Consider the following 24462-nt stretch of genomic DNA (forward strand, 5'->3'; position numbering starts at 1 on the left):
TGTTTATTTGAAGAGCAGAGAGTGGTGGTTTCATAAGTTTCTCTGTGTTAAAACTTAATTTCCAAATTGAAAACTGGATGGTTTATTGGACTGGCGACCTGTCCAGGGTGTACCCCGCCTTTTGCCCGATGTCAGCTGGGATTGGCTCCAGCCCCCCGCGACTCTGTATGCAGGATAAGCGGTTGACGATGGATGGATGGATGGTTTATTGGACTTACTTCCACCTGTCATGAAGGCAAACTGGCAGCTGCTGTTCTCTGTGAAGGAGGACACTACAAAGTTTTCTAGTAAGTTTTCTAGGCTACAGGAAGTGACTGTTGAGTAGATTTTGGATAAAGTATCACTGATAAATAAAACCACCATCTTATTAAATAGGATTGGGTATTAAGAATGGGTTTTGATTTGGAGCAGTTTCACAGTAAGTCGTTTTTTTAAGAGACATGCTTTTTGATTCCGCTCAGTAATTCCTGACAGCAAACTTTTGACATACAAGGTATTCCTCGTTTTACTTCAGAGTTAGACACAGTAGCTTGGTGTACAATATGATCGACATGAGCTATTGCTCTAAAACTTTATTCAATATCACAGTGCAAGTGCAATAGAAACAGTAAGGTGTCATTTCCGGCGTGGTGTTAGAGCTGCAGTTTGGGCCAACATCAAAACTCTAAGTCTAATCATCTCTTCTTGTTTTAACATGCCTCCCTGTGAATTTAATAAATACACAGACAAATGCTTTGACCTAAATGCTACCGTCAGCAGGCCAACATGCTCAAAATGATGTTGGCATCTTTATGTTTAGCAGGTGTATTTAATATCGTTGGCACAATCTTAGTTTAGTGACCTAGCATGCTAACATTTGCTAATTAGTACTAAATGGAAAGTACAGCTGGAGCTGATAGGTATGTCACTAGTTTTGTAGGTATGTAATCATCAACCAGTAAGTATTGACCAAATTAAAGTCGTGACTTGAAGAGTTATTACAGTTAATCCTCCGTGGAACATGTCTACCAAAAGTTGTACCAGTCCATCACGTAAATGGGATATTTCGCTGAATAAGTCAAAACTTTGATGTACTGGTGGTACTGTAGGAAAAATCAGAAGGTCATTAGAATTCCTCCTCTAGGGACCTTTGGGTATATCTAAAAATGTAATGAATATCAATCAATTGTCAAGTTTTTCACTCTAAACCACAAATGTGATGGTATGGCACTAGATGAAGAATCAAGAGACCTACAAATATGGCAGGATTTATACCTGGGAAACAAAATATCTATTCAAACTCCCATGGTAATTCATCATATAGTTTTTGAGAAATATTTCAGTCGGTACTCAAGTGGGGTACTGACCAACCAACACTGCCATCCAAAAAGCCATGCTATTAGCCAGAAACCTTTGTTTCAGTTGTTAGTGGCTTCACTACACAGATTTAATTACAGCTCTGAGCAGAAGGGATAAGAAATAGTGAGTTGCTAAACTTTATAACCAAACTATAAAGTTGTCTGTTGTTGATAGGACATTTGGTCGGTACTTAGAATGAATACAACCTAAAAGATTCCCAGGGCAATTAATGAGATGACAGTTTTCACATACAATGGAAATGAAACACTTGAAATGGTTCTAGCACACACACTCTGAGCGTCCTTGCAAAGCCATTATCTATTAAATGTTAATTACTGCGAATAACACACAAAGGAAAAGCCTCTCCTGTCTGTCCACCGTGCACACAAACATAAACACCTCACACACACGCAATCAAACTAAATGTCGGGTGAACAGGGGCCAGTGCTGTTATCAGATATAAATGACCCCCTCCACCAGACTAGACTGCTCAGGTTACTGCAAATCAATACAGAGCAAATTACAAACACACACACACACACACACACAGAATACACACAAGCATAAAGGCAAGTAGCCCACATAAACTACACAATCTCACACACAATCAAACATAACTGTGCGCAAAGACAAAAACGTGATTAACAGAGTCATCACTTCATCATTAATCAATTACTGAGAGAGAAAAAAAATGTTGTGGCAACAATACTCCTCTCCTGCTTCCCTCTTTCTTTTCTCCTCCCCTCTCATTTCCCCTTATTTACACCCCTTCTTACTGATCTTTTCCTCTACAGTCCTGTCATTAGAGGAAGAAGCATGTTTCTTTTACTAGTCCTGTAACATTATCCCCACCTCTCGCAGTCGCCGACAAATCGCTCCTTTTTGTTTTGCGTAGCGAGTGTGTGGTCGAGGAAGAGAGAGAGAGACAGTGGCAGACAGGAAAAGGTGGGCAATCGAGTTTAGCAGTAAATGTACAGTGAAGGCTTGGTAGTGAATAAAAGCTGCAGATTCCTCAAGAACAGAGTAAAGCTTCTGTGTGTGTTGTTACCCAACTGCTGTAAAGTAATTATGTTGTTGCGTTGAAGATGATGTCAGGCAATTTCACGTGAAGTCACCTGCCTAAGTTAAGGGGGTACATTACAATACATCACCTCAATACAGCACCTCCGTATCAGTGTAATAGAAAGAAGACAGTCTGTATTTTTGACAGTACCATGGTATACCGTAATACCTTGATACCGCCCAAACTTAGTGGACGGATGAATAGATGGATGGATGGCTGGATGGATGGATAATGCAAAGGATGGAGAGAGATAAATGAAAGATTGAAAGTAAAAATGGGTGCAAAAACAGATGGAAAGGTTGCAGAAGATCGTTGAAGGATGTAAGGACAGAGCGAGGGAATGAAGGGTGGATGGACGGGAGTTTTAAAGGAGAACTGGATAGATATGATTGGCAAGTAAATGGATGGATGGATGAAAGCATGGTTGGAGATGATACAAAGAAAAGTGGGTGGATGGACAGACATACGGAATTGTACCTGGCATTTTCCAGTACGAACATCGTAGAGGGCCACCGAACCCTGGCGAGCTCCGACGGCGATGCGGTGACTACGGTCGCAGTAACCCACCATGTAGAACCTGAACAAATGGACAGAAAACACATGTTGACACATTAACATTCAACTGGACATCATCTAGCAATTTAGCAAAGAAAGAAGGAAGGTTTCAATTAACGATCATGCTGTTACCGTTTGTTCCCATAAAACTAACAAATGCACAACAGTATGTCTGTTAAATAATAGTAGATTTTTTTTATAGTAGTAAAATGTGATTGTATAATCTTAAAATTCACACACACACATTGAAAGATTTGGAGACAAACGAACAAAAAACAACCCCCTTAAAAAAGATAACTAGTAGGGATGCCAAAGCAGATGGCCTAATTGACAAGAATTTGTCCCCAGATGGTACATTCCCTTTCAGCCCCCTGGGGCCCAAATGGCCCTATTTCATTGGTAAGTGCTGCAATTCCTTGTAAGTATGAGTATGCTTGTTGGAAGGCTGAACAAAGTTTGAACCCCCTTTCCCCACACCTTTCTGTAACATTCCCACTCACTTCACCTCGTGTTTGGCAGTGTCTCTCTCAAGCTCTCTCTTTTTTAATTTTTTGCCCAAGAATCTCTGTCACTTTGTGCAACATTTTGAATGCCTTCTAGGAGAGGCAACACATCCCTGTGTTTTTCAAACCCAAGAACACACTGAGGCAGATACTGGTCCACCCAAAAAACTGCACACCCAAGGACAGAAAAAAAAGCAATTTAATGTATGCTGACCAATGCAGTGAGGAGTGAACAGACCTGTAAATCGGGGGAGACTAAACAACCACTACATAAACGCATGGCTCAACACAGAAGGGCCAACTCCTCAGGTCAAGACTCAGCAGTTTACTTACATCTGAAGGATAAGGGACACTCTTTAGAGGACAACAATGGTTTAAAAGAGGCATGAAAGCAGCCATTTTAACCAAAGTAGAGAAACCACCTCTCAAAAGGGGAGGAGGTCTGCCACCCACAGTGCTGTCCTTTCATCCTTTCCCAGGACACTAAACAAACACTCACATTTGAAATCATGTGACAATGCCAATGACGGTCGTTCAGACTTGGCCTCAGGTGACTAACGACAATAACGACTGTTGTTACAGTTGTTGTTAAAACAGCAGAGGCACTAACGAACCAAGCGGCATCCATCACCTTGATAACGACCCCAGAGAGGTTAAATACCTGGTACTCCCTGTCAGTCAGTCAGAACTAAAGAGGCCTCTTGGATGAGGGGCGAAACATCTTCAATATCTTCAACCAAGTCCAGTTGCCCTTGATTTTAAGCTTCCTCGGATAAAGAGCTAGAGCTGGCCTTAAATCACGTACCCCCTGCCGTTTCCCATTTAGTCCTGTCAGTGATATCATAGCACAAGGCTGGCAAAAGCAGAAACTTCCCTTGTGGCTCTAGCTTGGTTTCTTGATGTCACGTTGGTTTGGTACAACATGTCACAACTGCCCAACAAGAACATGTGCTACGCCAAGGATTATATTCTATACAAGGGGGCTTGTTAACCCCCCCCCCCCGACACACACTTACTTGCAAATAGCAGGGAAACACTCCTGCAGTCCTTTTTTCTTCACCAGAGACCCTTCAATACAGTACATGATGATATCCATCACCTGAAGAAGAGGAAGTAGAAAGGAGATGGGAGAGGGGAGGATAGGGGAGAAGGTGACAAGGAGGAAAGGGAGGTGGAGTAGTAGAAGGTGTTATCTCCCATAACGGTTGGGTTTTTATTTTTAAACATTTCTTTTTGGAAAATTAATTCAACATTTTTTTTAAATGTTAGAAACCATTTTATAAAAGCTGAATATGGAAACAGTTGCCATCTTTATGTTTAGCAATTGAACATCTGTGATGTTGTGACTTTTACCTCAACCAGCAGATCCACAACGTCTCCAGGCATCTTCTCTATCAGGATCTCAATCACTCGCAGTATCTCAGTCTTGGCTCTGGCCAGAGTGGTGGTGTGAACGTTCTGCTGCGACTGAGAGTTCGCCTGAGCTGCATTGTACCGATGAACCTGGAAAACAAAAATCCACATACATATCTGTTGTTAGCACAAAAAGATAAGACACAAATATAAACATACTGCATTTGAGGCCATTAAATAAGTACTTTAGTTCCTCAATTGGGTGTGCGTGATTTCAGTGTAAGTGAATGTTTTTTTTCAATACATATACAACTGCCTGAGTTTTGGTACTGATACCAAAAGAATACATTTTTCAATATTGTACTCTGAGAAATATAAATGTTTTTCTACAAAAATGTTGTTTTCATTTAAGATCTAAGATATTATGATATAATGTTGTATTACAACCTGCAACCATACTAGAATTTTGCCACTTTAATGAAGAAATTCAAATTATACCTATATCCACTCTGAACTCAGGTTACAGCAAAGCATAATACGTAAAAAATGAGGTGGATGGTGCCCTTTGAAGCTGCTGTTTGAATATTTGTGAGTTCAGTCTCACCTCTCGTGCTATGGTGGTGATGAAGGCCGGTGGCCGTGCAGTAGCGATAAGAGAGAGGGCGTGACGAGCTGAACGAGCCGAATCAGCAGGCGGGTTGAGGGGCAGACCCATGGTAACACTGTTGAGGGAAAGAGAGTAGTAGAGGTGTCATTCAAATGAAAATAATTGTTTTAATCTAAAATACAGAGAAAAATACAATATGATAGATTGTTTTATACAAGTTTGAGTTGAGACAAATCAACACGCAAAGATTTAAGTCACAAGGAACCAGAGAGGGTGACAGAGGTGAAGGGTTGGTTTTAGAAGATGCGGGTCAAAATGACATTTGCATTTCTTCAACCAGATCCAGATACAGAACAGCTCAAAAATGATTTGAATGCTAATTATTTATGGAGATTTCAAATTAAAAATAGCTCATTTGTCTTACTGAAGACAGAATCTGTAACAACAGGTGACCAAGACATGGTTTCATTTAAAAAAAAAAAAAAAAGGTCAGTAATTTCCCTAAAACAACACTTGTTTTTATCAAATGGGGAGTATAAAGCAGAGGACAAAGTCATTGTTTTGTGTTGAGTCTAGGAAGTCCGCAGTAAAGTCTTAAAATTGGTGTTATCTTAAACAAGTCATTATGCAGCCTTCAGACAATGTGATACCAGATTATAAACACTAGCAATACTTATAGAGAAATAATTTGAAAAAATTTGTGTTCAAGTAAGATTTGCTGCACACTCTTTTGTAGCTTAATTTATAATCTTTGGTTTGGGGAAGATAACAAGTCATTCCAACTCAAATGGCTAAAGTCCACATGAAGTCACAAATCACCGGTGTTAAATTCCAAAGAGAGCCTGAGTATGCACCTTTGGTAATGAGTGCATTTGTTAGGGACTATTGTCAGGAGCTGATTAATCCACATTGGGTGCTTTTCCATTCTATTTACAGCAGCAGAATTAGGGTTGGGCCATCTACCATCGTAACAATGTGATTAAAACATGAAGCAAATTGCTACACCGGTCTAAAATAATTCCTTATCATTATATTGTATAATATTTTTTTTAGGAAAAATATAATCAATGAATATTAATATTGCATGAAATGCTTGCTGATTTGGTGCAACATCCTGGCAGGTAAAATCCTAATTTACAGTCACTGGGCTGGCTGCCTTTTAAATGTTTTATTCTGCTTAATGGGGCAGCTCAAGCATAGGCTATAGGTAGGAAAAGTAAGGTAATACCGAGGGAGCAGGTGAGGATGGGCTGGAGATGTCTGACATACATACAGTGCATCAGTGTGGCTCACTGATGTGTTTTTTATAGTTTTTACTATACTAACAATGGAGCTCTATAGCTCAGAGGAATAAATGTATCAGGCTTTGACACACACAATACTTGTTAGTATGATACAACCATTGTAAGAGAACCAAGAGAAATGTTATGATGGGAGAGACATCTAAATAGACATTTTTATAGAAAGAAGAAGAAAACGAGGAAAAAACTGAGGGAAGCGGGAGAGAGATTGAGCTTTACAAATATATGGAGTGAAGAGATTAGCGGGCAGCTTATAATGTCAAGGCCGAGTCAATGGGAGCCATTCACCAGACGACAACATAATGGACTCCCACAATGCAACAGGAATTAGACACACACACCCTAACAGCTGGCCACACACCCCTCGGAGTGTGTGTGTGTGTGTGTGTGTGTGTGTGTGTGTGTGTGTGTGTGTGTGTGTGTGTGTGCGTGTGAGAGAAAGAGAGAAAGAAAGAGGGGGCGAGAGAGGCCACCTTGTTAAGAAATGACTCTGGGGAGAGACAGGGAGGGAGGGAGTGATGGGCGGACGGGCGGCCGAGCTGCAAGATTCATCTCCTCTGATTACAGATCACAGCTATAGAACCTGTAATTAATACTGGTAATATATTGGCAATATATCAGCAATGTTAAAATGTTTAATTTCATTTAGAGAAGTGTCTGTAATTGGAAACAGTCACAGTGTTGATATAAGGCTGCAGGAGTACAGGGAGCTAATTGTACCGAGATCCACTGAGGTTAATAACAAACGTTTAAAGCATGTGATGAAATAACCTGGATTATTTGTGTAGGAGCGCGCGCACACACACACAAAGATAATACTATATATGGCCAAATTATTGAGTACATCTGTACAATATATTGCAATTCAATACAACAGCACAGACATTAATTCCTACCTTTTTTACAAAGTTTAAAATGTTTAGTGTGGTGACATAGTCAGAAATGTATAAATTCAATTATATGTTTACCATTGAAAGTTGAGACTTCAAATAGATTATTTAGTCTGACCAACAGTCCCACAGCCCAAAGAGACTCAGAGTAAAACAACGTGTTAAGGGGAAAAAACTGTAAACACACAATGAAGAAGCTGGATTCAGGAAATGCGTGATTTTTTAACTGAATGACTAAATAAACAATTAATTATCAAAATTGCCATCAATTAATTTTATATAAATTGACTGAATAAGTGCCTTATTGTTTTAGCAACCTACAATAACTGTTTTTTTTATGGCTAAACAAAAGAAACCAGTGAAAAAAGTGAACACAATATTGACATATCATCACCTTTTAAGTTGAAATGGTAAACTTGATAGCAAACAGTTGTTTATTTACACATACATCTTGGCAAATGTCCAATATTTGCTCTCTTTTAGCTCTGTTTTTGGTCTCTACCACCTCCTGATGGAAATATCTGGCTCATCAGCCAGTCACTACCTGTGTCTATCTGCTGTTTGGTGCCCAGCAGGTAGTGTACAGTGGGCTTTTAGAGCTTTTTCTCTGAAAACAGCTGCACGTTGCAGCCAAAAAACACTGCCATGAAAGCGAGGAGACTAAACTCAAACAGTGAAGTTGTGGGTTGGAGAGCTAAACAATGAGCTAAAACTCACTTCAAAGCCATGTAAAGCAGAGGGTGATTCAGGTGATAATTCTCTGTAGGCTCGTCACTTTCACAGTCACTTTTATAGTTTCACACTGTCACTGATACACAGTTATTATAACATATCGATTATAGCCTCATTTAGTGCACTCTGGGTGTTGTTTAACTGTGCTGTGACAAAAACATCTGACACAAAGGTAAAATTGAAACAAAATAAAAACTATAAACTAGTAATTTCTCAGAAAATAGTAAAGGTAAAACTGCATCAAACTAAGTCAAGGGAACTGTATTATGAGCTGACAAGAATCGCACACTCAGATACACACATAAACACACAGGGTTCTGTGTGTGTGAACCTGGCAACATGACTGCATTCACAGCCAGATTCACGCTGACATTATCCAGTCAATACTGAGTCACACACACACACACACACAGTGAGGATTGGAAGTATTGATTTTTGTGTGTGAGGCAGGGGTGAATAACCTCAGTTGCATGATGAGAATCACTGCTGCAAGAAACCAGGACTGTGTGTATATGACTGACTGACTGTTTTACAGACTTGTTTGCTCAATGAGTTGCAGTGGAGGAACTGGAAGGTTTACTAACAGAGAGGCTTACAGACTGGTTCATTGTCAGACTGGGTTACTGACTAGTTTCAGAAATGGCTTACAGACTGGTGTGCTCATTTATAGGTGCACACATGATGTGGGTCTACTGGACAAATTCATTTGAGGCTACTGTCACGCTTGAAGCAGAGACTCCAGGCGGCCTTGTAGTTCCACACACTGATAAACCAGAGAATGACACTGAATTATATCCACTATTTACCAGATAAGTTAACTTGGAACTGTGCATATGCACGCTCCATCTCCCTATATTTACCCACACATGCGCACTTTCCATTTCTAGCTTTGTCTCTCGCACTGGTTCTTTCTTTCTCTTTCTTTCTCTCGCTCCCTTTTCATTGAGTCGATTAAAAGTAGTTATAATTGAATAAAGATAATAATTCGTAGAGAAACGCCACTTCACCAAATAACCATGCAGCGTCCGATTTGCATCCATCCCATGATCACTTTGTTGGTCTAATTGGGATATTATTGACTGGTTTTCTCAGTAAATGTATAACTAACTGGATGGTTTACTGACTGGTTCAACGGCTGATCTGACCTTGACTGGTTCAAGGGCTCGGTATGGAGGCTGCCCCAACCCGCTGACCATCAGCTCTGCAGCTAGGTGCATACCATAATGTATACAATTATTGTGTTCACTCTCGTCTGAGTCACGCTCATCCCTGTACCCACACTGAAAGGGTTAAATGTCACCAAACACTATTTTTCATTCTCCACTGTCTAATGAACACCATAAACTGCATTTCAAGCCAACTTTCTGAGAAGTGTTGTTCTGTGTTGGAACATCCTGTTGCGCAAATGAGTCAACACCCATTGTGACAACGTGTGCTTATCTCTGCACAACACACACAACAAAACATTGATTTATCTCTGCATGACAAACGCGCACAGTCAAAAAATACCCCACAATGTAAAGAGATATAGTTATCCCTGCATGTCAAATACAATCATATTCTCTGTCCCACACACATAATAAAGCATGTATATATCTCTTCGGTGGCAACTACAAACACATCACACTCTGGTTGGATGTGAGCAGAGAGGGAAACAGGTTAGCAACAGGCCTTTAAATTCCAATTCACTCTTTGATGAGGTTACACTAGAAGTTTTGAAAGTTTCAGAGGCCTTTTTTTAACAATACCACAGTTGGTACATTGTTTACTTAATAGTAATAATAATAATAATAATAATAATAATAATCCTTATTTGTAGAGCACTTTTCAAAAACAAGTTACAAAGTGCTTTAACAAGTGTAAAGACAATAATACCCAAGAGACAATAAAACAATACAAGATAAAAGCATGAAAACATTGAAAAGACTAATCTCTGTAGGAATTATTTTTTCATAAAAAAGGCAATGTTTTCGTTTAACCTACATGTTTTATCCACATTTTGAATTTTCAAAGTAAATTCCTGGATCAAAATGCCAATAATGTCTGAGCTAATAATAAGCTAGAATAGTTAAAGAAACCATTTGTTCTGAGAGTGAGATGAGAAGATCAATCTCTGTCTGGGTGAAATGAAATACAGGGCAGGGAGTCAGAACGATGTTAATTCAGCTTAGCATACAGACTGGCAGGAGGAAACGGCGAGCCTGGCTTTGTCCAACGGTAAGAAAATCCAACAAGCACCACCTCTAAAGCTCACTAATTGAACACGCTGTATCTAGTTTTCAGAACAAATATCTCTCAGAGTTGTTACCAAGAACTTGGCCACTGGAGTGCAGCTAGCAATGTACCATCAACCACGTGTGTCTGGTGTATGAGTTTGTCTTTTGTGTAGATATGTGTGGTATTTATTTAGTTTGGGAAATACCACGATCTCCAGAATGCATCGTTAGTTGAAGTTGGCTGGCTGACTCAACAGGGACTAGAAATAGCCTCTGTTGCTAGGTCGTTACTAAGGGTTAGTCTACTTGCTTGAGTGGTAAACCAGCGCTCCAGACTAACTTTTACTCACCTCTGTCCAGGAACCGTCCTGAAAAACAATTTGAACCGTCCTGAAGTTAACGTATAGCGTCCCAAAATCAAAATGTAGTTTCTTTACTTTATTATCCTCTATAGATGTTAGTGACATAAATAATGATTATAAATTGATAAAATAAATTATATTTATTTTGCTTGATTCAAACTAAAAGATTTATAAACAAAACTGAAAAGTTATATGTCGGGGCACCTTTTTACCTCCATGATAAGTTAAATAACTTATCATCTCATTTCAGTTCAGTTATAAACTCCTGGACTTTGTTTCAGCAGCTTTTCTGCTCATGTACAAAGCTTTCTGCTCATTCAGAATCTCACATATCTGTGTTCTCTGACATGTCCAGAAGAAAATCGTTACATTATTATTTAATGAGAATTCATAATACTTTTTAAAGGTCTACCTGACCCACAGCATCTACACTCTGCTGTGCTCCCCTTCAGACTGTACTGAATGAGACCACTGCACTGCACTTCATCGGAGGAAGAAACTGAAACCAACACTGCCAATCAGGCAGACATCTCAGCGCAAATCCTCATGTTAACATCTGCAGCTCTGATAAGTGCAGCTCACTTAGGTCCCAAACAGAGCCAGATTGTGCTTCAGGTTTTAGATGGTTATAATGCAAAACTCTACCAGCGAGTCTGCTGGCAGAGCCTCAGCGTGCGGCGTATGCCGAGTTGCATCAGCTGGGTGGAGATGATTCTCGTCGACGTTATCAGAATATTGATTTGTGGCGCTTAACGCTAGCCTACACAGCGCGACTGAGAGGTCAGCAAGCCGTGTGTGACTGAGAGGACAGATGGACCTGTACCGCGGGAACAGGTGAGCAGCCAGCCTCTTGTGAGTCCGGCGAGACTGTAGTAACAGCGTGAGAAGACGGTCTCCGTTGTCGTCAGCTCTCGGTCGGTTCAGTTTGTCATTTGCGAAGCGGAATAAATAAACACATAGGCCTACACAATCCCTTTCACCTAAAGGCGTCCTGCAGAATATTTCTCTTCGTCCCAAACACATTTTCAATCGTCCCCAGGACGACAGGACGCCGTTAGTCTCGAGCCCTGGTGCCAACTAAGTTTCATTACATAGAAGTAATCTGACGTGACTGATTGTCTCCCAATTATTAGTCAGACCCCATCTATTTCCAGGGAAACGGAGATAACTAGCAAAACATTTTTGTTTTGTTTTGAGAGCAAACTGTCCCACAATATGAATACATTTTCACCTTTTACTTTGTTGGTAACCGTTGTATAATCAACAAGCAACATTACACGAGAGGGTGTCCTTTAGCTTCATTATTGGCACAACAGTGATGCAGTCCAGCGCCTCTGCCTGTAAGCATCACTGAAGCACACCCTCTTGTGTATAAGTGCTTAATTTCTGACTGCTCAAGTTCTCTTCACTTTCTATTCTACTAAAATGTATTCCATTGTCATGAGTGTTTTTATGCTGTCGATGGAAAGCACTTTGTGCTCCTAGCTTGAAATAGGCTATACAAATAAAATTATTATTATTCTACACACACACACACACACACACACACACACACACACACACACACACACACACATACAAACACACAAACCGTGGCAGCAGACATATCTATACTCATTTAACCAGACTGACCCAGCTCGAGTTTCAGCCTTAATAGGATCAACTCATGTTGGCTAGTTAGATTTCAGCAGGGAGGAAGACACACATGCACACGCAGTCCTTTGTGGCCCACACGAGAACATGCCACTGAATTACCTTCTCTCTGTGACCTCTGACCCTCCCTCATACAACATGCTGCATTAACTTAACCACAGCCTCACTATGACTGTATGAAGGCAGCCATAACCTTTGACGTCCTCCTCTGCTGGTTGTGATGCTGATGGTCCAGGAAGTGAAGCGGACTCTGCTGCTGTCAACATCTGTGGTCTAACACCAACTTCTGCCTGGGTCATCTTAGAAAGTCAAACTAGATTACAAGTAACAGTTACTAATGTAAGTCATGTGGTCAGATAAATCGGAATCCCGGGCTAAATTTGAAGAGTTACCCGATGATTAAAAGGGATAAAAAATAAATATTTCAGTTGTGTTTTTTCTTTGGACACTTGCTTTTTCATGTGAAATACTGGAGAATTTAACCTAATCCTACAAATGCATCAATCTTGGGAGGAAAAAAATCGCTGTGGCGATGGGTCACATGTAGACACTTTATTTTACTATTAATAAGCCCCTTTTCCTCATAAGTCGCAGCCAAAGTACTGTTCCAATTCAAAGGTCCGCATCTAGCCAAGTACAGTCAAATATCGGTCCGCCCGTTTTATCGAGCATCGGTGGTGACTTGTGTGGACTTCGGATAGCCAGATATCCCAGAATACATTTCGCCGTTAAAATGCGGAAATGTCGGAGGAGCCCGCCGACTGGCTTGTGCCGGCAACACACTTGCGATTGCGCTCCTCATCGCTGTTGAGGGAAGGTGAACATTAAATCTAAAGGGTTCATCTTCTGAGGAGCAGGACAGTGAATGACAATCTGATCACTAGTTTCCTTGATGGGCATTTAAAGTACAGCTTCTACTGGGGCAAAACGACAACACCGCCCACCACAATGATACCACATGCACACAGACAGAGGACTCGCATGTCAGAGCAACGCAGACATCGTTACATCATCATAATGTCCTGCAATCAGATTACAGCCTGGCTTCCATAACTCGGTGTGTCAGCTCTATAATGCCTCTATAATGTGTGTGTGTGTGTGTGTGTGTGTGTATTTGTATCTATAAGCAAGCTGTAGCCTGTTCTCTGGAATCTGAGAGTAAAGACTGAACAATCAAACAAGCAAACACCATCAATGAATCAATCAAACCAATTAGTTCAGTCCAAGTCACCAAGTAATGTCCCAATTCAATGGAGACAAGCCCAAGACAGCTCTTGAGACTTTACTTTAAACTGGCTTTGACAAGACTTAAGTTTTTTTCTCAAGTTATTTTACCTCTAGATTTTGTATAACTGTTGTTTCAGAGGTGTCTGATTACTGTTTCAACAGGTCCTACTGTTGCTTGGCAAAAACCGCAAAGAAGCTTCACTACAACATTGGACGTTAACATTTGAGATGCCACTGCTTGTTCAACAATATAAGTTATTATAATATATATATTTCAGGATGTGAAAATGATAATGTTTGTAATTTGTCAATGGCAGCTACATTTAAGTGTGTGTGCACCTGTGACTCACTTGGCCAGCTGCTTCTCAGCGTCAGCGCAGAGCTCCAGCAGTCCCATGAGCACCGCTGACACATCCATATACGGCTCCCATACGGTGAAGCCTCGGCCAATCAGGTCGATGGCCGTGCGGCGGATGGTGCTGTGAGGGGGTAGCTTGGGGCTTGGGGGCTGCAGCAGCAGGAAGGTCAGCGCCTTACCTGCAAAGAGTAGAAACAGTAAAATCACACGAAAATAGAAGTCGAGGGGGGTTTATCTGAAAACGACAGAAACTCAATGTTACTCTGTGGAGGTCGAACCAGCAATGCTACATTTTATGTGACTTAATCAGGTATCTCTGTCCTTTTGTTGTAGGAGTGAATAATATCAGGAGAAAAAGAGAATTAAGATGGGATAACGGTATTCAGATAAATTCCAACTTCAGACACTGCAGCTGTATCGGCAACCATAGGACATTAAATCTGCCTATTCAATTTCTAAACACCTACGTGTACAATTATAGGTGACGGAGCACATTACAAATCATGAGTTAGCAAATTCATTCCAATTCAAACAAATTATGGTTAAAGAACCATATCAGATCTATATGACTTCAGTGTCACTATAGAGTCGGAACCCCGCCCACTTCAGCAAAACGGCTGCAACTTGGGAGTGACTAGAAACAAAGGAATTTCCATAAAAAAATCATGTGTTCTTAGAATATCATGTTTCAAATTTGGTTTACGTACAAATGATTCAACTTTTGTACCACACACACACACACACACACACACTATAAGAGGATAAAGACAGCGAGCGGAATGGAGGTCACTTCATAGCTGACCTGACATTTGAGCCAGTCTCTGTTGGGACAGACTGACCATTAAGACTCGAGAAAATATCCCCCATCCCTCAATACAACCCCCCTCCCCCAAACACATACACACACGCACTCCCTTCCCCACAGGCTTCTCTCTCTGCCTGCCTCACCCACTGCAGCCTAAGGGCCTGAGCTTTTAGCAGACTCTTCACAGAAAGCAAGTCAGAAGAAAACCAACACAGAGGGTAGATTAAACTTCTGGTATCTGGTTTTATATAATGTTTGGAAATGTTAACAGAAAACTATTTTCATCTCTCGTTGCTTCTTTGGCTCTTTTCTTTTCTTTTTAAATTCAGTTATTATAAATAACTGGTCATTTATTTATTCAAAGTCAGTACATGCAGAATAATCTGGACTGCAACTGGGAAGTTGTAAACCTGGCAAGCGTTGTATCGCTGTAGCAGAAAGAGACTGTACATAAGCATCAGGAAAGCTCTTTTCTTCTTCTACTGTCTGGGTGCACTCAGATCAATAAAGTTCATTGTATTTTCACTTGAAATGTAAATGCTAAACAGTCATAATATGAAGAAACATATAATATAAAACAGATCATTTACTTTAAGTATTTATAATCGTGTGGTGGCTCTAAAGGTCCTCCAGTCTCCAGACACACACAGATAATCTCATCATCTGGATCTCCTGGCATTTCATCATCAGCCCGCCTTAAATGGCAAACTCCCTTCCTTATTGGTTTATATCCACACACACACACACACACACACACACACACACACACACACAGCCAATGCATAGGGCTATTAAAGATCTAGCTAGAGGCTAAACCTGTTAGCATCGCTCTGTATGATGTTATAATAAATAGCAGCAAACAGATAGAACTCTAACTGCGTTAGCATCGTTATGCTGCATTGTTAAGGGCAAGATAGAATGTAAGAGACGGACATCAGGGCCAACGTTAACAGTTACTGTATGGCTGTTGGTAAGGAGACAAAAAGTCAAACGTGCAGAATAGGTGTGTTGCTGACTGAATCAGTGATAGGGTGGTGAACTTTGACCTTCAGCTGGTGATCAACATGACGTGAGCAAACACCAGTAAGAGCTAAAATCAATTGTGCTTTTGTTACATACATCAATATACATATAAACAGTGGACTATCAATATCAGCAGCGATTTAGGGTTAAATGAACTTTGACCGAGTTAGTGATTATTACAAATCATCGTTTTTGTTTTGTTTGTTTTTTTATGTGTAATGACTTTTCCTCACTTCATTTGGCAAAATGCTGAAAAGTGAAAATCATGTGTGTAATTCTCATTCCTGCTCCTCATTTTCTCACAGCAGTACATGCGTTTCTGTTGCAAACAGAAACATTAACAAATTAAAACAGATCCTTATTTACATTAAGTTTTATTTTTTAAGACACCACTACATATAAGGTACTCACACTGAATGGGAGAAATACCACTAAAAATATAAATATAAATAATAAATCATAAAATATTAAAGTCTTCAGTAGGCACCGATGGACCCACAAAGGGGGTAGGGAATTCAGACAGAACTGAGAGAGGGACTGACCCATTGTTTTGGTCTTTTCATGGAATTTGTGGACAAGAAGAAAAAGCTAGCACCAGCCTTTGAAATCTCAAGCCTTTTTCAAAATATAAAAGACTAAAATAGTGAGACCTAAATTAGTGTTACATGCTACAACAGATGTCTGTTAACATTCTTGTAGTCTGTGTTGCATAAAATATGCTGAAAGAAAAAACGTTACTTTTCTCCTGGGGGTGGTGGGCATTGTTAATATGTGCTAATACACAGTGAACTCCCCCCATCTCCCTATAAACACAGAATGGGGCCCCAGAGGTCATGAGGTTAACGTTCAATGCTGTGACAGTGACAACGACTGTGGGTGGGCAAGTGTGTGTGGTGTGATGTGTGTGTTTATAATGAACCTGATGGGAGGTTTAATCTGATAGCCACTTTTGCACTTCGAAGCCTCTATAATTTTTTCTCTGGACAATTAAAGATGGGCGTTACCAATCGGTGCTGTATGCATGACAGAGATTAAAATATGCAGCTCCTCCCCTTTAGGTCAAAGTTGCTCACGGCGGAGACCTTTGTTTAAAGGCAGGCCCAGACCCAAATGAACCAATAGATATCGACAAAGCATCAGTCGGCCATAATGAGCTGTTAGTAAGAGCAGTAAACATGTCGCATTAACACGGAGAGGGTGATCAGAGCAGGAGGAGGAGGAGGAGGAAGGGAGCAAGGAAGAGGGGAGGAATAAAGGAGGGAGGGAAGTAGAGAGTGTGAAACAGTGACAGATTGGTGACGTCTAAAATTTACCAGGCCGAGTCAACCACTAACAGGCTCTCTACTTTTTTCCTCTCCATTTGCCCCCCCCGCTTTGTCTGAGCTTAAATGAGAGGTGAAGGTAAATCAATGTTGGGGACTTGGTTAGTGGATGAGAGCCGGATCAGACTGGCTGCAGAGAGAGAGAGAAAGAAGAAAAATACAAAAAGAGAAGAATGAACGCCAGTTTGAGTGAGAAAGATGGAGAGGGGTCTATCTTGAATATCTATACGCTAAAAATATAATTAGAAAATAATAAGAGTATTTGGTCAATAACCACTGCATAAATAAAGAATACCTGGATAACAATCCACCACTAACTGGCAGCTAGCAAGCTAGCTAGTTTGGCTGGCTTTCAAGCATGTAGTTGTGCCTAGCCAACCAGCATCCAAGTAGCCCTGAAAGTAGTCTCTACGTCACCTAGCTTCAAGCACCACCACTTTTGGGAGGACATGCTAATACCTGTCTCTGTGCCAATTCCAAAAAGTCCAAGGATGTGGCTAACGCTAAAATGTTTACGTAAGTAATCACAAAAAAAAAACCTACGTACTAATCAATACAAGCCCAATCTTTAGCTACTGTAACACTTACCATGTTTAACCACTAATCATCAATGTGTATACATTTGTGTACCAAAAAAAAAGTTGAAAACCAGGATTTAGCTAGCTACTTTAGCAACGAAATACTGATACAAACCCTAAAAAGTTGCTGACCACTACTATGGAGAAAACAAGTAAATCATAACCAACATTGCTAAATTGAGAAAAAAAAAATTTGCCGGGGTTTTGCTGCACTACTGTTACGCAAATATTAGGAGTACAGGGCATCCAGTTTAAAAGGCGGCATTATTTCTAAAGTCGGCTACCATTATACCATTGCAGCAGAAGATTGTGAATCAGGATGACGTAATTAAAAGAGTGCTAAACAAACCTCAAATGTTTTGAAACAATGTGGATAATGGGATGGAAATACAGTATTTATGTTTTAGCTTATGAATTATTTAGAGGAAGGTTATAGTCTCATCATGGCTCCACTTGGATGTGATGTTTTCATCTCGTCAGTGTGGCGGAAGCTTCAGCAGACGTTTAAGTCACAAGCTTCATGCATGTCATGATTTACTCCACCACAGCCAAGCATAATGTTTTTTTGGGGGGATATTTTGACCTCTCTCTTCAAAGTTCCAGCATTTTGACTAAGATTTTTTAATGTCCGAGTTGAAAATGTGCAAGAAAAGCAGGTGTATAGGAACACACTTTGTCATAGCTCAAACCCTTCAAAGTTCATCTTACGTACTGACAAAATGACTGCTGATACAGTAGTGCTGTTGTGTATAACTTAATAATATGTATTAATATTGTGTGGATATGCTCAATGTTTGAAAGATTAAAAATGGATTTGTTGGGTCTGATTCACAGCAGAGAATTTCGTAGTTTCACCTGCTAGCCTGTTAAATCTTCTATGACATAAAATAAAACTCAGCTCTCAGGAATGTTTTAAACAGAAACCGTTCACAGTGAATGGGACTCAGAAGGGACTCATGGTATTTTGACATTTACCGTGAGCATTACTGTCCAGAGATGGTACACTGATGCACACTTTGTCTAGTTTATCCTGTCCAACCGCCACCTCCTCTCCCTCTGTCATCATCTGTCCTTCCTTCCATCCTTAAGCTCAATCTCCCCCTCCATCTTCCCTACATTTCCCCCTCTGCCATATGAAAACATCAATCCATACTCTGCTGTATAGACTACTGTACCCTCCCTCTCTCAGGGTGGACAGCTCTCATTCATCACACGCGGCGCTCTGTGCCAACAACACCGATCCATCTTTCAATTTCATAACAGAGGGAGGAGAAGGGGAGATGGAGAGTGGAAGGAAGGGAGAAAACTACAGACTGAATGAGAGCTGGACAAAGAACACAATGAAAGGAAGGGGCAGGAATGAAAGTAGTATAACAAATGAAGAAACACAAAATATGTCCTCCATCACATACCTCTGCGAGTGTCTGAGTTTTGTATTAAGTAATATGTTTTAAAGGGTTCAGTCAATCTGTGGGTTCAGATTAAGAAGCAGGTTGCAATTTTTAAGGGAGCAACCTCCTCAGTTTATTTAGTAGAGACTTGACCTCTAGTGGCCATATAAATTGTGACTGTTATCTGTCAGGAATAAAGGCAGGGATGACATGACATTAAGGCCGCAAAAATCCTCCTAGAACCCTAGTAAGGATGAGGTCAACTGCCCTCCAAGGGAAATTACGGTATTTTCCAACCTGGCATTATTTCTCATAAATGTATCCACTGTGACTCTATGGGTGCTGCTAACTTTGGACTCACCACCTCTGCTGTAGAGTTTTAACTTCCCGGTTGACCTAACTCTCTGCAGCAAAAAGTTTTCCTCCTCAGTCAGTTGTACAGTGAGCATGGGAACACCGCACAGTTTCCTGAAGCACGTTGTCTTTTAGGACGGACTTGCTGCCTTTCTGTCTCTGCCTCCGTTTTTTCATTGTCCTCATAATAATCCACAAGATAATTAAAACTTAGCTTTTTGAGTTTTGTTAGAAGAAGTATAATGGCAGTGAAAGTCAGCCTCACACATGGAAACCAAACAGCTTGCATGGATAAATATAGCAGTTCAGCTGGCAAACTGACCCAGATCTATCTCAGATTTATTTTATTTTTATATTTTAATGCCATAGGTGACCATACTTTATGATAAGACCTGACACTGTAGCAACACCTCTAACGAATGTAGTCTCTTGTCCATCCCTGAGAAAGCTTGGACCTTGACAGCGTCACATCCTCTTGACCGCCTCACATTAAAGGCTTTGCTCAAGCAAGACTTTTTTTGTGAATCTCTTGTCAAACCAGTCCTTGTTTTTTTCTGTCACAGTACGGCAAGTTCATAGAGTTTGATCATGAATTTGACAGTTGTACATACAAGCCACGGTAAACAGCTGGCGGCTTACGATGATAATACAAACAATTCAAAGTTAATTTAAATTGTATATTGCATTTTAATAGGGGTATGACTGCTTGATGTTAAGACAACACTGTGTCCAAATGATAGTTATCCTGAGGTGTGAGTAAAAGGTTTGAAAAGGGTGAAGCTCTACTCAAGGGGATCAATTAAATCTTGAGCATTTTTCATCTGATGGCATGGGCTTAGGGTTCTTCTGTGTGTGTGTGTGTGTGTGTGTGTCTCCGGTGATTCCACACAGGTGAGCTGACCTTAACTGTGTACAGGTCCTAAGTCGCATCACGCTCCACAGCCTATCAGTGAGAGTACAGGCTCTGTCGCTGGGCGGATGCCCCCAGAGGCAGCCTATCAGAGCTCAGGAGCAGCGGGACAGAAGAGCAGCTCTGCTTAGTGCAGGTTTGATGCCCACCAAGGTCCAACGCTGCAGGCACAGCATGGCACAGGCACGGCTCAGTGAGTGTGTGTGTGTGTGTGTGTGGGTGGAAATCAGTGCCAAGCTCCTTAAGGTGTCAAGCTTGGTGGGTGAAAATCAATCCCATGTCTCTCCTCACTTCTAATCCAACACTGAAGTTTCTACTTAGTCTGTTTTGTAGTTCTGAGTTTGGAAAAAAATACGAAATACACCAAAACAGGAGGCACTGAACATTTTAGTATCTGTCTGAAGGTGAGAGGTTATTTATTGCGATTGGTCGAGCAGATGCAACACTACATCATGACAAGGATGACAGTAACCACTATTAAACTGCTGCATCTGTGCGAACTATTAGTAGTCTACAGCCATGTTAGCAGCTGTGAGGCTGTATTTGCTTTGAGCTGAATGCTAACGTCAGCATGCTAACATGCTCACAATGAAAATGTTACGGTAATGTTTAACATCTTAGATTAGCATGTTAGCATTCTAACATTTACTAAATAGCCCTAAACCTTACGTATTAAGTATACCAGAGGCTGATGGGAAATGTCATTATTTTTGTAGGTATCTGGTCACAAACCAAAAAGACTGAACGAGGTTGGTCAAGGGGTCAGAGGATCACCAAAGTTATTCAGATTCATTTGCTGTGGACTTGCTGTATCAAATTTCATTGCAATGCATCCAACAGTGGTCGAGCTATTTTATTCCAAAGTCCAAAGTGTCAACTTCATGGAGGAGCTGGGGGAAAGGTCAGGTGATCAAAGAAGTCAGTAGGATTCAATCTGCAGGACCATGAGTGGCAATCCATACAATAGTTGTTGAGATATCTCAGTCTCGACCAAAGTGATGGACAGACTGACACTGCCATCCCTGGAGCCACAAAAAAAAAATAAAAAATAAGAACAATGGGGAATATTTGTTGGACAAACCAAGATGGCCATGCTCTCATTACTGTTTGCGGGTAGGAGTTCGTTCAAAGGGGGCTGTAGTCAGTGGTTAGAAACCAAAAGGTGGACAAGAAGATTACTCTGTGTCTGGCAGTTATCAATCAGTAAACTTATCAGCACCACACTTCATTGTTGTCTGTCCCACAACCGCTGACTTCACACACTTTTCAAACAGTGTCAACTTTTTAAAGACATCTGAAACATCTCTGTTGCGGTGGTGGAATGTTACTAAGTACTTAATTACAAATTTAAGGTAGTTTTCTTGAGTCTTTACTCCACCACAATTCAAAGGGAAATATTGTACTTTTTACTCCACTAGAGTTATTTGATAGCTTTAATTCTAGTTACGTTTTAATTACATTTTTTTGCATCCAATCTTTCTGAAGAGCTAAAATATGATATTTTGAATGAATTAAACTACTCAACAGTACATACGAGTCCAGCTGAAACAATGAGTTGATTAATCAATTAAGAAAATGAATTGGTAACTATGTTTATAATTGTTTAATAACTGTAATGTAAAAATAAAAATTAGTTGCAGTCCGATACAAAATAATTAAAAATGAATTCCACCTCAATCAACTACAACAGTATTATCCTGCTTTTACATTAATGCATGTGTAATAATAATCTAATATATAATAGCCCAATGGTTATAAGGACCGTGTTTCTGCATTGTGAGCAAGCGGGAACCCTGTGTCTGAAAAGTGAAGCCAATGTTGAAGTACCTTCATTATTTTCAATGACCAGCAGGGGGCGACACCACTGGTTGCAAAAAAACTGACTGCATTGTACTTAATGGCAAAATGACTTCTTAAACCTTCCTAATAAGTTTATGATCATAATTGTTCATTTCAAGTCGTCTTCAATAGAGCATGATGTCATTTAGTAAATTATGGTGCCATTTAGATAGATGACAAAGCGGGGTCTACTTTAAGGCGTGGCTATCTTGTGATTGGCTAGTCACTACCATGGTGACCTGTCGATCACAATTCATAGTTTTCAGTCACCTGACATGCGCAGTGACCTGGAGGGCAGAACAAGACCAGGACTGCGGCTCACACCGGAATTTCCGTACAGACCCAGCAAAATCCCGTTAAATTTACCTTCCCACGATTATTTGGATCACCTCTCAACTCAAGAAGAACAAAGATATGAACACAAACTGCAAGTGTTTGGCACTTTTGATCCACATACAGCACCCGCTGCCGTATTTCTGCCGTTAAAAACCGCCAGGACCCCTCCAGCGCTGGACTGCGGTGATGTTTACCTTTCCCTTGTGGAGAATCCCTCACCTTGCACCTTACCTCGTCAATTAGTCAGAATCACAATAACCATCCAGCATTTTGGGAGCATCCCCCTTGAAAGTGGCGCCACGTGAAAACTATGAATAGAGGCAGCTCATATCCACTCACAGTATCCACTGCACTGTGTACATTTGCCAAAGGGCTTCAAAGAGGCTTCAAAACAGTTGTCCACAAACCAATGGGTGATGTCACGGTGGCTATGTCTGCTTCTTCTAACAGTCTATGATTGTGAGCACTTTTGCTTATTTTAAGTACATGTAGCAACTTAGCACATTGCTTTGTTAAAACCCCACCAAGTTCCAGTTCTGCTGAACCCGTTCTTAACTGCAGATGCTAAGTGACACAGCCCCAGCCCTAATAACACGAGTTACAATGCAGGAACACACACACAATGAGAACGCTGCACTGGTCCGTGCTCATACAAACTTTGTTAGCATTTATATTTATGAGCATATATATATATATAGATACACACACACACACATATATATATATTTATGAGCATATATATATATATATAGATACACACACACACACATATATATATATATACACATATATATATATATACACACACACACATATATATATATACACACACACACATATATATATATATATATATATATATATATATATATATATATATATATAGATACTGGGTCACAATTATCTAAGAAGGAAAATATTTGACATCAAAACATTTAAGACTAGTTATTACTAATAATAACAACTACTAATTAATATTTAAATTTTAAAGTCACACGGACATTTGTGGATATCCAGAATGTAGATACGGCAACGAGTGTGTTATCTCTGTACTTACAGGTGTGTCTGGCCAGTGAGTAGTTGGATGACCCTCCGCTTGTCAGTCCGAAGCCCTCGGGCGCCTGTCCGCCAGTTCGGGCCCGTGCTGAACCCTTTGGAGGTTCAATCTCAGCACCAAACTCAGCCCCGATGACCCCGAGCAGCACGATGGCGGTGGCCTGCTTACGCCGCTCCTCGTATGAGTTTGAGATCTTCTTGGCGTTTGGTGGAAGATTGGACAGACAGCCTGGGAGAGAGACAGAGAGAGAAATGAAGAGAGAGAAACATAAATGTCTTGTGGCGGCTCCTTTGTTTTAACAGTGTTCATCCTGGTCTCAGGACTGGAAGTTCCCTGCTCAGTTATATCGTTACTTAGTTCTATACTTAAGTCACATGATGACAGCTCCGCGTCAACTAAGCAAACTCCATTCACTGATGAAGACCATGAGAGGCGATGAAAAGTCTAGTAAGTGGACCTTTGGGTATTATTTTTATCACCATACTGTAACCAAATTAACTTTCAGGCTTAATGACTAAACACTTTCATGCATTTCATAGTTGGTATAAACAGAAAAGTGAAATGAAATAATTTTAGTTTGACTAAATCTTAACTCAAAATCTAACTACTATTACCAAGGGGAAGAAAGAATTTCTACGCTCAACGTCCCAAATTGTGAGACCCCTTTAAAGCTACGGTAGGCAATTTTA

General features: G+C 40.4%; 1 protein-coding gene across 4 annotated transcripts in view; it reads right to left on the bottom strand.

The window, feature by feature from the left end:
* The window catches only part of LOC123981550 (WD repeat-containing protein 7), a 190394-nt gene that overhangs the window by 11354 nt on the left and 154578 nt on the right, over positions 1 to 24462 (bottom strand). For all 4 annotated transcript variants that reach the window (XM_046066453.1, XM_046066454.1, XM_046066451.1 and 1 more), the window contains exons 23-28: positions 23774 to 24001; positions 14151 to 14337; positions 5417 to 5534; positions 4813 to 4962; positions 4476 to 4558; positions 2879 to 2978 (exon numbers count right to left, since the gene is read on the bottom strand). In XM_046066453.1, the coding sequence (XP_045922409.1) occupies positions 2879 to 2978; positions 4476 to 4558; positions 4813 to 4962; positions 5417 to 5534; positions 14151 to 14337; positions 23774 to 24001 (866 nt within the window). The remainder of the gene's footprint in view (positions 1 to 2878; positions 2979 to 4475; positions 4559 to 4812; positions 4963 to 5416; positions 5535 to 14150; positions 14338 to 23773; positions 24002 to 24462) is intronic.

Source organism: Micropterus dolomieu, linkage group LG13, assembly GCF_021292245.1.
Source record: "Micropterus dolomieu isolate WLL.071019.BEF.003 ecotype Adirondacks linkage group LG13, ASM2129224v1, whole genome shotgun sequence".
In the NCBI taxonomy this organism is placed as follows: Eukaryota; Metazoa; Chordata; class Actinopteri; order Centrarchiformes; family Centrarchidae; genus Micropterus; species Micropterus dolomieu.